The following is a 16,676-nucleotide window of genomic DNA, read 5'->3' as shown; positions in this document are numbered from 1 at the left end:
AGAAGTGACTTGGCATACAGTAGATAGCCAGAGAAGGAGAGTATGGAGAAACTTGGGTTGTTTGGCCTAAAACAGGAGTTTCCAAGCTTTTTTATGCCATGGACCCTTACCATTAACTGAAGGCTCTGTGAACCTCAGGTTGGGAACCCCTGGTCTCTAGCATTGGAGACTTGATAGGGGTATATAAAATTATCAGAGATAGAGAAAGGGAAGACTGTAAGATCCTTTTTCCCAGGGTAGAAGTGTCCAGTACTGGTGGACTTGCACTTAAGGTGAGGGGGAGAAAGATTAAAAGAGACATGTGGGCAAGTTTTAGCAGAGAATGGATTGGGCTGCCAGGGATGATGGTAGAAAAAGATAGGCCATCGAATGGAAAAAAAGACAAAAAGTAGTGGATACAGCTCAGTCCAACACGGGTAAGGTCCTCCTCACCATTGAGCACATCTACAAGGAGCACTGTTGCAGGAAAGCAGCATCCGTCATCAGACCATGCTCTCTTTTCACTGCTGCCATCATGAAAGAGGTACAAGAGCTTCAGGACCTACCCCACCAGGTTCAAGAACAATTATAATCCCTCAACTATCAGGCTCTTGAACCAGAGTAGATAATTTCACATACCCCAACACTGGGCTGATTCCTCAACATGTGGACTCACTTTTAAGGACTTTGAAACTTGTGTTCCCGATATTTATTGCTTATTTATTTAGTCTCATTTTCTCTTTTCTCTTTGTATTTGCACAGTTTGTTGTCCCTTGCACACTGGTTGTCCGTCCGTCTCTGTCCTGTGCATTTTATAAATTGATTCCATTGTGTTACTTTGTATTTACCGTGAATGCCTACAAGAAAATGAATCACAGGGTAGTTATATAGTGCCTACTTTAATAATAAATTTACTTTGAACATTTTGATAGTGGCATTTAAAAGGACGTTAGATAAACGTATGATGATGCAGGGAACAGAAGGCTGTTGATCATGTACAGGCAGAAAAGATTTAGTTTAATTTGGCATTGTGTTCAGCACAGACATCAGGGGGCAAAGGAGCTGTTTCCATCCTATACAGTTCTGTGTTCTATGTATGTTCTTGAAGGTGGAACGTAGGTCACAAAGTTAGTTGCTGAACCGGATAGTTCATTAGGAAGAGTCTTATATCTTTGGCTGTAAGCACTAACGGGGTGTAGAGGTATACTGACCTCCACATCTCAATAACCAAAGGACCCTGGTTTCAGATGATTAGCAAAAGGAAACAGAGGTAATCTGAGGAGAAACCTTTATTATCTGTGGCCAGGAAGAATGGTAGCTTCCTCATTAGCCTTCAAGGCCTTGCAGAGCTACTGGCAAAATCTGGGAGTGCAGCTCTCTGGTATGTAGGTTGAATAGTTTCTTGACAATCATTTGCATGTAAGATTGTCTCATCCAAGGAAGGTGGGAGGGATATAAAAAGGTGTTTTGTTACATTGTTCTTGCTGGAAGGGCAACTATGCTTACTTGGGACGTAGTGGCCTTGGACTTGAACTTGAGCTGTCAGTAGAACATGACTGCCCCCTGTTGGTACTGTGCAGAAGGTAAGTACTTCTGGAGGGTAAGGATCATGGAGTTTGTGGATCCCAGTGCTGTAGGCCTTGAATACCATCTGACTTTACTCAGCCTCCGGTGAGATTTCCTTCAAGAGACCAGGGGTGAGGCGGCAGTCTGGGACCAAGAAAAGATCCAGCCTGTGTAAATGGTCCAATTTAAACATGCCAGAGAATTGGTGCTTTGAAGATACTTTCTCCAGCCACTGCTGTTTTATATGAGACTTGCACGATAGAAAGCATCCTATCTGGATACATCGTGGCTTGATACGGCGATTGTCCTGCATTGACCACAGGAAGCTCTGGAGAGCACTGGACACTTGTGTACACCTCACTTTACAGATCAACACGAATCAGTGAACAACATTAATCTAAACATCAGTGACGTACTGTACAGCGAAAAAATTGACCCCAGTTTTGACGTTATAAATTAGCTTCACTATAGATTAGCAGTACCAATGTTATTTTTCTTTTGTCTTTGAAAACTCTGGTACCTCAGTCAAAATTAAAGTTCAAAGTAAATTTATTATCAAAGCACCTTGGTCCCACATCAGCAGGTTCAGGAACAGTTATTACCCTACAACCATCAGGCCTCTGAAGCAGCATGGATAACTTCACTCAACTCTGAACTGATTTCACAACATATGGACTCACTTTCAAGGCCTCGACAGTTCATATTCTCAGTATTTTTTTATTTAATTTTTATTTTACACTATCTTCTTTTGCATGTTGGTTGTCATTCTTTATTTATTTATAGTTTTTCAAAAATTCTATTGTATTTCTTTATTTTCCCATAAATGTCTACAAGAAGATGAATCTCAAGATAGTATATATAGTGATATATACATGCTTTGATAATAAATTTACTTTGACTCTCACTTTGAAGGGTCTTGGTCCAAAATGGTGATTGTTTATTCCTCTCCATAGATGACCAGCTGAGTTCCTCCAGCATTTTGTGTGTGTTCCCCGGGATTTTCTGCATGTGCAGAATTTCTTGTGGTTACATTGACTTTGATGATTACAGTGGTCACATCAGGTTTGCTTGACTCCCTGTTTTTGAACAAGACTTGACAAATTGAAGCATGCAGTAACAATACTGCTTCATTTTGAATCATGGGTCTTCTTCCAGTGTGATGTTTGACGGGTAGGAGGGGGGTTCATTGTGATTGATGATAGCAGATCAGATTGAAAATGCATCTAGAGCAGAAGTTCTCAACTTGGGGTCCACAAATCTCGCAGCTAATGATAGGGGTCCATGGCATGAAATAGGTTGGGGACCCTTTCTCTAGAGGAATCTTAACCCCTGTTATTTCCCCTTTTCTAAAAATAATTTCTAAATTAAGTTGCTCTTACTTGGTCGTATACTCAAGATTCATGCCAGAAGAGATGAGTTTGCCAGTGAAATTGTAACAGCTGAGAAGATTTTTTGAAAAGTATGGCAGAGGGCCTGTACTTGGGGGAGTTTATAAGACCCCCACCATCTATCATCAAAGACCCCCACCATCTCTTCTCATTGCTGCCATCAGGAAGAAGATACAGGAGCCTCAGGACTCACACCACCAGGTTCAGAAAGTTATTATTCCTCAACCATCAGGCTCTTGAACCACAGGGGTTAACTTCACTCATCTCAACATTGTACTGCTTCCACAACCTATTAAAGGAAAGGTTCTAGCATTGGCTGATTGGCAGAAGGCAAAGAGTGGGAATAAAGGGAGCCTATACTGGTTGGCTGCCGGTGACCTCCAGTGTTCCACAGGGGTCTGATTCTTTGTGTTGGGACCAATTCTTTTTACGTTATATGATTTGGATGATGGAATTGATGGCTTTGTGGCCAAGTTTGCAAATGATATGAAGCTAGATGGAGGGGCAGGTAGTTTTGAAGAAGTTAGAGAGAGTAGAGAAGGAATTAGACGAATTAGGAGAGTGGCCAAAGAAGTGGCAGATGGAAAATAGTGTCGGTTAGGAAGTGTATGACTATGCACTTTGATAGAAGAAATATGTGTGGACTATTTTCTAAATGGAGAAAAAAATTGAAAATCTGACATACACAGGGACTTGGGATTCCTCGTGCAGGATTCCCCAAAGGTTAACTTGCAGCTTGAGTTGGTGGCGAGGAAGGCAAATGTGATTTTAACATTCATTGCGAGAGGGTTAGGATATAAAAGCAAGGATGTAATTGAGGCTTTATAAAATACTGGTGAGGCCTCGCTTGGAGTATTGTGAGCAGTTTTGGGCCCCTTACCTAAGAAAGGATGTGCTGACGTTGGATAGGGTTCAAAGAAAGTTCATGAAAATGATTCTGGGATGGAAAGGCTTGTCATATGAAGTGTGTTTGATGGCTATGGACCTATACTCACTGGAATTCAGAAGAATGAGGGGTGACCTCATTGAAATCTATCAAATGTTGAAAGGCCTTGATAGAGTGGATGTGGAGAGAATGTTTCCTGTGCTGGGAGGGGCTAAGACCAGAGGACACAGCCTTTTAGAAAGGAGATGAAGAGGAATTTCTTTAGCCAGAGAGTGGTAAATCTATTGAATTTGTTGCCACGGGTGGCTGTGGAGGCCAAGTCATTGGGTGTACTTAAAGCAGAGATTGATAAATTCTTGATTAGTCAGGGCACGAAGGGGTACAGGGAGAAGGCAGGAGACTGGAGCGGAGAATGAAATGGATCAGCCATGATGAAATGCTAGAGCAGACTCAATGGGCCAAATGGCCTAATTCTCTTCCAATCTCTTAGGGTCTTATCTATAGACTCATTTTTAAGGGCTCTACAACATGTGTTCTCTATATTTTTGCTTATTATCAGGAGTCCTGATGAAGCGTCATGGCCCAAAACATCGACTATTTATTAATTTCCATAGATGCTGCCTGGCCTGCTGAGTTCCTTTAGCATTTTGTGTGGTTTGCCTTGGATTTCCAGCATTTGCAGATTTTCTCATGTTTTTATTGCTTATTCATTTATTTATTATGTTTTTCTTTTCTTATATTTTCAGTTTGTTGTCTTTCGCACATTGTTTGTTTGTCAGTCTCAGTCATGTGCTGTTATTTATTGATTCGATTTGGCTTCTTTCTATTTACTATGAATGCCCACAAGAAAATTAATCTCAGGGTTGTATATGGTGAGAGATATGTACTTTGATAATAAATTTAATTTAAACTTTGAACTTTGAGATGAATGATGGGTGATCTCATTGAAACCTATCGAGTATTGAAAGGCTCATGGAAACCTCTCGAGTATTGAAAGGATGTGGAGAGGATGTTTCCTGTAGTGGGGAATCTAGGACCAGAGGACACAGCCTCAGTACAGAGAGATGTCCATCTGGAATGGAGATGAGAAGGAATTTCTTCAGCCAAAAGATGGCTAAAGGAATTCCTCTCTGTCTGTGGAATTCATCGCCACAGACGACTGTGGAGGCCGAGTCTTGGGGTATGCTTAAAGCAGAAGTTGATATATTCTTGACTAGTAAGGAGGTCAAAGGTTATGGGGATTAGGCAGGAGAATGGGGTTGAGAGAGATAATAAATCAGCCATAATGGAATAGTGCAGCAGACTTGGTGGCTGGATGGCCTAATTCAGCTCCTATGTCTGTGGACCTGTTCTGCTGATGGGATGGGGAATCAGGAATGCAGGGTGGTGTGAAATGATATACTGTACATTTTGTTTAGCATGTGATTTACGGTTTCCTGTCTCTGAGAGTCCGCAGGCTGTAAATTGCCTTTCTTTACGTTAAGCAGAATTTACATGCACTGAGTAAAATCGTATTTCCACTGATAACTGACATTTTCTGTTAATACAGATTCATGGAAGGAGTGGAAATGTAACAAGTGCTGAGATTTTATACAGTGCAGTAACTGCTTTTGACCCCAAGGCTGGCTGAAGTTGTAACTTTAGCCCGAAAGTGATTGGCCCAGCAGGTGGCAGGGATTACTGTGGGGTTTTGTTTTCCTGTCTAGACAGGCCCAATTAGCCTTTCATTAACAAGTGGTTAGCTGGTTACGTTCAAAGCATTTCACTGGAGATGGAAGAAGAGTGCCAGATGGGGGGCGAGCTCCGAGCTGCTGAGCTGAATGGAACAGAGCACTATCACCTGCGGACCAGGGAAAGGGAGATGCCACTGTGCCCAACTCATTACCAACCCCCCTTCCCGAGTTCTGCCGCCCCTGCCCTTGGTACCACAGTGTCAAGGCTCAAGGAATCAGTTCAAGTTTGTTGTTTTGTGGCAGTAGTACAGTACAAAACATAAAATATACTTTAAATTCCAGTACGTATTGTAATTTGCATCTTATAATATATTGTATCATAATACACACATTATAGGAGACGCCAGATTGCATAGAGAGAGAGAGAGGGAGAGTGAGTGAGTTTTAAAGGAGTGAGCAGTAGCAGTCACCACATTTTGCATACAACAGTCCTGAGGAGTCACCTGATTGCGTAGAGGGAGAGAGAGCTTAAAAGAAGTGAACGGGGGTAGTCGACATCTTTTGTGTGCCACAGTTCCCAAGGAGACATTGGATTAAGGATAAGTACACATTTGGCAATGACCAATAAAAAGAAGTTAGGTTTAAATGGAGCGGCCATTGTGTGAGTGGACCTGTGTTAGAGTGAGGCTTTGGCTCATTGAGACTAAAGCGAGGAGAAGCGAATACTATAGTTAGCATTTTTTTGTAATTTATTCTTTATTTATTTCTTGTTGCATATTTAGAGCAGTGGGGATGCCAGACAAGATACCGGAATGCTCCATTTGCGGGATGTGGGAAGATAGGGAGACCTCCAATGGCCCTGACAACTACACCTGCAAGAAGTGCTTCTAGCTGCAGCCTCTAACAGACTGTATTAAGTAGTTAGAGCTGGAAATGGAACTGGATGAAATCTGGATCATTCAGGAGGCTAAGGGATTGGTAGGCAGGACATACAGGGAGGTAGTTACACCCAACGTGCAGGACACATGTAACTGGGTGACTGACAGGAGGTGGACAGGGGATAGGCAGCCAGTGCAATGTACCCCAGTGCTTTTCCCCTCAACAACAGGTATACCATATTGGATTCTGATGGGGGGGGTGGTGATGACCCAGCAGAAGAAAGACACGGCAGTTAGATCTCTGTGGTCGGAAGGGAACGGGGGGGAGAAGAGGCGAGCTGTGGTGAGAGGGGATTTGTTAGGGAAATAGAAAGGAAGTTATGTGAAAAGGAACGAGATTCCCAGTTGCCTCCCTGGTGCCAGGGTCAGGGATATCTTGGATTGAGTCCACAGTTTTCTTAAGTGGGAGGGCGAACAGCCAGAGGGCATGGTCCATATTGTTACTCATAATATGGGTAAGATGGGTGACGAGGTCCTGCAAAGTGAGTTCAGTGAGTTAGGCACTAAGTTAAAGGTCAGGAATGGTTTGCACCTGAACATGGGGATGGGAACCAGAGTACCAGAGCAGAGAGTGGAGATGTTGTAGAGTAAGATGTTCTTAAGCCAATATACCAGGTCAGGAATCATAAGGTTGAGCGTGGTAGGATGAAGGTTCTGAGCTATGTCTATTTCAATGTAGGAAAAGCAGATGGTACTAGGGCATCGATCAGCATGTGGAATTATGACCTTGTAACCATTAGTGAGATTTGGTTGCTGGAGGATCAGGAATGGCAGCTCAGTGTTCCGGGTTCCCATTGTTTTGGACGTGACAGAACAGGAGGGATTAAAGGGAAAGGGGAAGGCATTACTCATCAGAGAAAATGTCACAACAGTGCTCAGTCTGGACAGACTGGAGAGCTCGTCTAGTGAGGCTTTATGGGAATAATAAAGATATGATTACATTAAATAGATCATATTATACAGCACCCAACAGTCAGATTTGTAGAGAGATCACAAACTGTTGCAAGAAACATGAGGTTGTTTTAACTTGCCACATATTGACTGGAACTCCCATACAATAAAGGGGCTGGATGAGAAAAGTTTCCTGAATTAGTACATAGAAGTTACAAGATCTCCTATAGAGAATGAGACAGAGCAGGTGACAGAAGTTTGTTCAGGGGAATACTTTGCATCTAGTGATCATAATGCCATTAGTTTCAAGGTAATTATGGCAAAGGATAAGGCTGGTCTCAGGTTGGGGTTCTAAATTGGAGGAAGTCCAATTTTGATGGTATCAGAAAGGATCTGGCAAGTGTGGTTTGGGACAGTTTGCTTTCTGGCAAAGGTGTACTTGCTAAGTAGTCGGTTTTCAAAACTGAAATTTGGAGAGGATAAAGTTTGTATGTTCCCGTCAGAATAAAAGGCAAGGATAAAAGGTTTAGGTAGCACACACAAAATGCTGGAGGAACTCAGCAGGCCAGGCAGCATCTATGGAAAAGAGTACAGTCAATGTTTCAGGCCAAGACCCTTCATCAGGACTGGAAAAAAAGATGAGGAGACAGAGTAAGAAGTGGGGGGAGGAAGGACCACAAGGTGATAGGTGAAACCGGGAGGGGTGAAGTAAAGAGTTGGGGTTGATTGGTGAAAGAGATACAGGGCTGGAGAAGGGGGAATCTGATAGGAGAAGGCAGATGGCCATGGAAGAAAGAAAAGGGGAGGAGCACCACACGGAGGGAGGTGATAGTCTGGTAAAGAGATAAGGTGAGAGGGAAGTGAGAATGGAGAATGGTGAAGGAGAGAGAGGGGGTCACCTTGCTTTTCAAGTGATATTAAGGCCCTGGTTAAGAAAAAGAAGGAAGTACATAGCAGGTATACACAGGATAGTGTGGAAATTGCAGGAGCACTAGCAGAGATATTTAAAACAACCTCAGCCATGGGTGGGGTGGCAAAAATAGAAGGATAGCGAATGTTGTTCCTTTGTTTAAGAAAGGCTCCAAGAATAAGCCATGAAATTACTGGCCAGTGAGCCTGGTATTCTAAAGGACCAGATATATAAGTATTTAGATAAACAGGGACTGATTAGGAATAGTCAACGTGACCTTGTGCGTTTTAAGTCTTGTCTAACCTATCTTATAGAGTTTTTTTGAGGAAGTTCTGAGGAAAGTTGATGAAGGCAAGGCAGTGGATGTTGTCTTCATGGACTTTAGCAAAGCCCTTGACAAAGTCCCGCATGGGAGTTTGGTCAAGAAGGTTCACTTACTTGGCATTCAAGCTGAGGTAGGAAATTGGATTAGACATTGGGCTCACCGAAAATGCCAGGAAGTGGTTCTAGTCGGCTGCCCCTCTGACTGGAGGCCTGTAGCCGGAGGTGTGCTGCAGGGATCGGTGCTGAGTCCATTGTTGTTTGTCATCTATATCAACAATCTGAATGATAATGTGACAAAATGGATTAGAAAATTTGCGGATGACTCCACGATTGGGGGTGTAGTGGACAGCAAGGAAGACTATCAAAATTTGCAGTGGGATCTGGACCAGCTGGAAAAATGAGATAAAAAATGGCAGATGAAAAATAAGGCAGACAAGTGTGATGTGTTGCATTTTGGGATGACCAACCAGGGGAGGTCTTACACGGTGGGCGGTAGGACATTGAGGTGTATGGTAGAACTGAGGGATCAGGGAATGCAGATCCATAATTCTTTGAAAGTGGTGTCACGGGTAGATAGGGTCATAAAGAGAGCTTTTGGCACATTGGCCTTAATAAATCAATATTTTGAGTACAGAAGATGGATGTTATGTTGAAGTTGTTTAAGACATTGGTGAGGCCTAATTGGGATTATTGTGTGCACTTTAGGTCATCTACATACAGGAAAAATGTAAATAAGATTGAAAGAGTACAGAAAAATTCTACTGGGGTGTTGCCAGGACATGATGACTTGAGTTATAGGAAAAGTTTGAATAGGGTGGGACTTTTATTGTTTGGAACGTATAAGATTGAGAAGAGATTTGATAGAGGTATACAAAATTATGAGGGGTATAGATAGGGTAAATGCTGCCAAGCTTTTTCTACTGAGTTTAGGTGAGACTGCAACTAGAGGTCATAGGTTAAGGGTGAAAAGTGAAATGTTAAGGAGAACATGAGGGTGAACTTCTTCACCCCATGTGTGGTGAGAGTGTGGAACGAGCTGCTAGCGGAAGTGGTGGATGTGGGTTACATTTCAACATTTGGAAGAAATTTGGTTAAGGACACGGATAGGAGGGATATGTAGGCCTATGGTCCTGGTGCAGGTCAATGGGACTAGGCAGATTAATGGTTCAGCATGGACTAGATGGGCTGAAGCACCTGTTTCTGTGCTGTAGTATTTTGTGACTCTTCTATGACTCTATACTATAATAAGTAGTGCAAAAATAGGGAGCAACAGACACAAAATGCTGGAGGAACACAGCAGGTCAGGCAGCATCTCTGGAGATGAAAAAATAGTCAACTTTTCAGGCTGAGACCCTTCTTCAGGACTGAGAAGGAAGGGAGAAGATTCCTGAATGAGAAGGTGGGGATGGAGAAGGAGGATAAGCTGGAGGGTGATCGGTGAAGTCAGGTGGGTGGAGGAAGGGAGTCTGAAGTCAGAAAGCTTGGAGGTGATAGGTGGAAAAGTTAAAGGGCTGGAGAAGAAGGAATCTGATAGGAGAGAAGAGGGGACCATGAGAGAAAGGGAAGGAGGAGGGCTACTAGTAGGACGAGGTAGATTGGAAGCTACTGACACAGAATACGAGGTATTTCTCCTCCAACTTGAGAGTAGCCTCATCATGGCAGAAGAGGAGACCTTGGAACAACATGTTGGAATAGGAATGGGGACTGGAGTTAAATGGTTGGCCACCGGGAACTCCTGTTGTTTTCTGCAGATGGAGTGGAGCTGCTCGACCAAGCGGAGACAGTGAGATAGTGTTCATGGGTTTCATGGACAGTTCAGAAATATGATGGCAAAGGAGAAGCTCAATGTTTTTACCTGTACTTCACATCAGAATCAGATTATTGCTGACTTATCATGTAGAATGTGTTGTTTTGTAGCAGCAGTATTACTACAAATTGCAAAATAATTAAATAGTACAATAAAAAGGACTACTGAGGTATGTTCATGGGATTCATGGACTATTCAGAAATCCGATGGCAGAGAAGAAGATATTCCTAACGTGTTGTGTGTGTGAATTCAGGTTCCTGTTCCATAGCTGCTGCCTGGCCTGCTGAGTTCCTCCAGCATTTTGTGTGTGTTTCCTGTACATCCTTCCTGGTAGATAAGCAGTAGAATCTAGTAAGGGATAACTCTTGTGTGTAGACACTAAAATGGGATAAATGTAGACTATAAGACATAGGATCAGAATCAGAATCAGGTTTAATATCACTGGCATATGTCATGAATTTTGTTGTTTTACAGCAGCAGTACATTTCAATACATAATAATAGAAAGTCTATAAATTACCAGAAGTTATACTGTATACATTAAAAAAATGAAATAATCAGTGCGTATTTATAATTAAATAAAAAAAGCAAAATCAATAGTGAGGTAATGCTCATAGATTCATTGTCCATTCAGAAATCTAATGGCGGAGGAAAAGAAGCTGTTTCTAAAGCACTGAGTGTGTGCCTTCAGACTCCTGTACCTTCTCCTTGATGGTAGCAATAAGGGGAGGGCAAGTTCTGGGTGATGGGGGTCCTTAATGATGGATGCCACCTTCTTGATGCATCGCCTTTGAAGATGTCTCGATCCACGCCAACGGTGGTCTCCTGACGAGGAAGTAAAGAATCCACTTGCAGAGGGAGGTACAGAGGCCCAGGTTGTGAAGCTTGTAGACTAGCACGGAGGGGATGATGGTGTTGAATGTTGATCAAGGATCAACTTTCTACACGATATACGTTTACAAATGTTAGGAATTTACTTTGATGTGTTGGTCAGGGCATGACATACAACAGAAAAACAACATTCAACAATTATAAAGAATACAGAATTATACAAAAGATAAAGTTCAAGGTTAAAGGGTGGATATGGAATTGAGGCCCTCCATTGGTCAGGATATTGCATCCTAGCTGTCCAAGTATGCAAGCCTGGGCAGTACGATATGGAGAGCAAGCTGTTGCCCATGCGGCAGGCTCTCCCCCTCCACTCAGCTGATGAACCCAAAGGAACAGCCGCGACTGATACCGTTTGGCAACAGCAGCATCACAGGAGTTGCCAGTCAGTATTGGACTCAATGTTGGGCTGCCTTAGGGACTCCAGATTTTTCCAAGGGGTTTAGTCCCAAAACTTTCATTACTCAAGGCAGCAGAGGTTTGAATCAGAGTTTGCGAAGATATGGAATAAAATGTGCCTAAGTACATTAATTTTATCAGTGTTATAAAAAGTAGGTTAAAGTGTGGCGACGGGGGTAATAGGTTGAGAGGTACGGGGTGGGGTGGGGGTGGCTAACTGGAAAGTTTGATCAGATTAATTGCTGGAGAAGCCACTATTACCAATGGTGTGAAGTTTTTGTTTCAATAGCCCTATGGGATTTTTTGGGAGGGAACTTTTGGAAGAGGCAGTTCGCTGGATGTGAGCACCAGCAGAGCCCAGAGTAGACATGGATGACAAGTCAAGTTTATTGTCATCTGACTGCTCATATATCCAACCAAATGAAACAATATTCCTCCGGACTACGGTGCACCCACAGAACATACATCACACACAGCACATAAACCAAAATATCACCTTAAATAAGGTAATGAAATATAATTCAAAATGTATGGAGTAAGAAGCAGTGCTGGTAAATAGTAAACAGCTCCCCGTCCTAGTGACAGGGTATTCACTAGTCTCACAGTCTGAGGTCAGAAGCTGTTGCCCAGTGTGGCAGTGCTGTTCCTGGTGCTCCTGATGTAGTGAGTCAAAGAGATTGTGATCCTCAACAATGCTTCGGGCTCTTCGCATACAATAGTCCCGCCCGGTAAATGTCACAAGTAGTGGGGAAGGAGGCTATTGAACTGTCCTCTCATACAATAACATGTACTTTTGACCTCATTATTAATCTCGTTATGTCCTTGTACCTTATTGTCTGCCTATTCTGTAACTGTTTTCTGAATTTTTCCAAATCACTATATTCTGAATTCTTTTCTTGTTTTCCCTTGTACTACCTCATGCGTCTTGATAAAGGGCCTCAGCTCTATTTCATGCGGAGTTTGATGAGTCAGTAAGTCACCAAAGACTCTAGCAAATTCCTACCGGTGTACAGTGGAGAGCATTCTGACTGGTTACATGACAGCCTGGTGCGGAGGCTCCAGTGCACAGGATTGGAGGAGGCTGCAGAGGTTTGTAGACTCAGTCAGTTCCATTACGGGCACAATCCCACACTGCCACCGAGGACATCTTCAAAGGCAGTGCCTCAAGAAGTAATATCCATCACAGCGACCCTCACCACCCAGGGCATGCCCTCTTCTCATTACTCCCTTCAAGGAGGAGGAACAGGAGCCAAGAAGATCCACACTCAATGTTCAAGGAACAGTCTCTTCCTCTCCACCATCAAGTTTCTGAAAGGTCCTTGAACACTATCTCCCTATTCGTCTTTTGCACACCTTATTTATCCCTCTACTGTTGTCGTAAAACTGTGGAGGCCAAGTCATTGAGAATATTTAAGGCAAAGATTGATAGATTCTTGATTGGTCAGGGCATAAAGGGATATGGGGTGAAAGCAGGAGACTGGGGCTGAGAGGGAAAACGGATCAGCCATGATGAAATGGCACAGCAGACTCGATGGGCCAAATGGCCTAATTCTGCTCCTATATCTTATGGTCAAAACAACAAATTTGACACATATGTAAGTGATAATAAACCTGATTCTGATCCCACTGATTGTGGACTGCATTAGCACGATGCCATTATTCCAAGTATCTAAGGTCTCATCATCCAAAAGCTCTGAGGATTCTCCTCATGCTCCAGCCTCAGAGAAGAATGCACAGATGTATGGAGATGGGATGTACTGATGGTGCTTCTGCTTGTGTTTCCTTTAGGTATCTCCCCTACCGTGAAGAAGACTGAGATGGACAAATCTCCATTTAACAGCCCTTCTCCACAGGACTCCTCTTCACGATTGAGTAGCTTCACACAGCACCACCGTCCTGTTATCGCAGTGCACAGCGGTAAGTGCATCGGCAAAGTTACTCATGGAACTGTAGCCAATAACAGGGACTTACTATCATTTATTGGGTGTCACCCGCTTTAGCTTGCATAATTGTGAACTTCTGACTAACCAGAGCAGCAGCAGACAAAATGCTGGAGGAACTCAGCAGGTCAGGCGGCACCTATGGGGAGGAATTAACAGTTGATGTTTTGGGCCGAGAGCCTTTATTAGTCCTGTAATGTCGACTGTTTATTCATTTCCACAGATGCTGCCTGACCTGCTGAGTTCCTCCAGCATTTTGTATGTGTTGTTCTGGATTTCCAGCATCTGTAGAATCTCTTGTGTTTATGATTAACCAAATAAGTTTGCCTCTTGACTTTAAAATATACCTCATTATGAACTAGCACCTTACTGTGTATCTGCACTGCACTTTTTCTGCAGCTGATACACTTTATTCTGCATTGTTATTGTTTTACCTTGTTTTAGCACAATGCACTCTGTAGTGATTTGAACATTATGCAAGACAAGTTTTCACTGTAGCTCGGTACATGTGACAGTAATAAACCAACACCAGTTCTACTTTGTTTCAGGAATGTCTACTAAGCAAGTAAATGTATAAAGTTATAGTCATACATTCTATACTAACGTTGCATTTCATGGTCATTTTTCTGTACATTACAGCTTAAAAAATTGGCTAAGATAAGGACTTTCAAAAAAGATAATGGTTAGTTTTATTTGGCATGTGTGCAGTCAAGTGCATTGTTTGTGTCAAAATCAACACAATCCAAGGATGTGCTGGGGCAGCCCACAGCTGTTGCCATGCTTCCGACAGCATCATAGCATGTCCACTAGTTATTAACCCTAATCCATAGATCTTTGAAATGTGGGAGGAAACCAGAGCACCTGGAGGAAACCTACATGGTCCTGGAGAAAACATACAAACTCATTACAGACAGCAGTGGAATTGAACCCTGATCTTCAGCAGGTCGCTGGCACTGTAAAGAATTACAGTTCACATTTGTACATCCAGGTCCCTTCGTTCTACTAAGTTCCCTATTGCCTTACTGTTCATAGTTTGTACTGTGCTTGTTGGGCTTTCTAAAATGCATCACCCCACACTTATCTGTATTAAAATGCATTTGTCACTCCTTAGTCCAATTCCCTAACTATCAAGATTCATACAATAACTTCATCGCTATCAACAACACCTCCTAATTTACTGTCACCACAAACTTCCTGGCTTATCCTTGCCTGTTAGTTCTCAGTAGAACAAGTCACATATAAGAGTCAAGATTCAAGATTGTTTAATGTCACTTCCAATACACAAGTGTAAAACTGTAATTGTTACTCTGGATCTGATGCAGCACAACAAAAACACAATAAGATAAAGAATGCAATAATAAAAAAAACACAATAAATATAAATACATACATAAAATAGTTTATATATATGAATTGATTCTATGTCCATAAAATGATGCTAGGCACAGGAGTGTCTGTACATAAGGTGACTGACAGGAAATGATAAAGTATTGGTGGTTGGGGGTGTGGAAGGGTGGGTTAGTGGGTGGAGAAGTTGATCAGTCCTACTGCTGGGGGAAAAATAACTGGATTTGAGTCTGGTGATCCTGGTGTAGATGCTACGTAGCCTCCTCCCTGATGAGAGAGGGACAAAGAGTCCGTGAGCAGGGTGCATGGGACCCTTCATGATGTTCCTGACACCTTCCTGTCTCTACAGTTTGCTCACGATGGCGGATAATCTGGTGCTGATGATGCTTTGGACAGTTTTAACTACCCATTGTAGAGCCTTTCTGTCCATCGCAGTACATTTTCTATACCATATACTGATGCAGCTAGTCAGGATCACACACCAAATGGAGGAGCTCTGAGTGAGCAACGTCAAAACTGCAAGCCGTTCCCTGGAAGGTGACTGCTCAAATTAATTCAAAATAAGCTACAGTCTCCCATGGTCCATCTTCTCCAGCCCTTTGCCTTTTCTACCTTCGGTATCACCTCCCAGCCTCTCTCTTCATCCCCGCCTCCCATCTGGCTTCACCTATCAACTTTTAACTTGTCCTTCTTTCCCCCCACCCCACTTCCATATTCTGGCAACATCCCCATTCCTTTCCAGTCCTGATGAAGTGTCTCGGCCTGAAACATCAACTGTTTATTCCTCTCCATTGATGCTGCCTGACCTGCTCAGCTTCTCCAGCATGTAATGTGTTTTCCAGCATCTGCAGAATCTCTTGTGTTTGTGGTATAAGATGGTCTCTGTGGTATGAATATTAATTTGGACAAATGGATGTGTAGAAAACATTAATTATTTCCAAACTGCGGGATGTTATAGTAATGATCCTGTTGTAAATACTGTACGAAAGAACATCCCTCTGGTTTAATTAATCCTTGCACTATACTACAATACGCTCTGTAGTTTTTTTATTCCAGCATACAGAAAGGTTCGTGAAATGTTTGAAAGGATTATTAAAAAAGAGGTGGAAAGCCAGCCACATTTTGAAGCTGGGTGTCGCAGCTCCCAGCACCATTTGAAACAGAAAGCAAAGTTTATCCATGTATGTTTCATCCCCGCTGTCTATGTGATATGTAAGCCAGGGCAGTACAAACCGTTGTCTATACAGCAAGCTCCCCCTCTACATGCAGCTGATGAATCTAAAGGAACGGCAGAGACTGATACAGTTGGCACCAGTGGTGTCGCAGGAGTTGTCAATCAGTGTTGAACTTAATGTAGGACTGCCTTAGGGACTCCAGCTTTGGATTTTTCCTTGGGGTTTACGCATGAAGCCTTCCCCAAGTGTGGGTATAGCCACGAAGCAGCAGAGGTTTGAGATCAGAGTTTTCCTTCTCCTCAATGAGCTGCCAGCCACAGCTGACGAGCCCCATCTTCCCGAAATGAATGGTTTTAAGGTGGCAGTAACCCACCTTTGCCCCTTCTCCTGTCAGTGGAAATGGTTTTGCCGGGCTGAGTAGCCACACATGAAGGCCAGGAGCTGGACTTGGTTGTCAGAGGCTATATGGAGATGCGCACCATTGGGAGCATTTAATAGGTAGTGGGAGCTTATCCCCACTACCTCCCTCAGCTATGGCAACTTTAAGAGCCACTGTGTCACGGAAAT

General features: G+C 42.9%; 1 protein-coding gene across 4 annotated transcripts in view; it reads left to right on the top strand.

Moving 5' to 3' along the window:
• Positions 1-16,676, top strand: part of LOC134337222 (nuclear factor 1) — a 501,291-nt gene that overhangs the window by 350,033 nt on the left and 134,582 nt on the right. For all 4 annotated transcript variants that reach the window (XR_010015951.1, XM_063032051.1, XM_063032050.1 and 1 more), the window contains exon 7: positions 13,437-13,565. Coding sequence is in view for 3 of the 4 variants with exons in the window: in XM_063032051.1 (XP_062888121.1) it covers positions 13,437-13,565 (129 nt within the window). In the remaining variant the exon portion in view is untranslated. The remainder of the gene's footprint in view (positions 1-13,436; positions 13,566-16,676) is intronic.

This window comes from Mobula hypostoma, chromosome 24, assembly GCF_963921235.1.
Source record: "Mobula hypostoma chromosome 24, sMobHyp1.1, whole genome shotgun sequence".
NCBI classification, from domain to species: domain Eukaryota; kingdom Metazoa; phylum Chordata; class Chondrichthyes; order Myliobatiformes; family Myliobatidae; genus Mobula; species Mobula hypostoma.
Note: the sequence above shows the minus strand (reverse complement) of the source record. Positions and strands in the feature narration are given on the sequence as shown.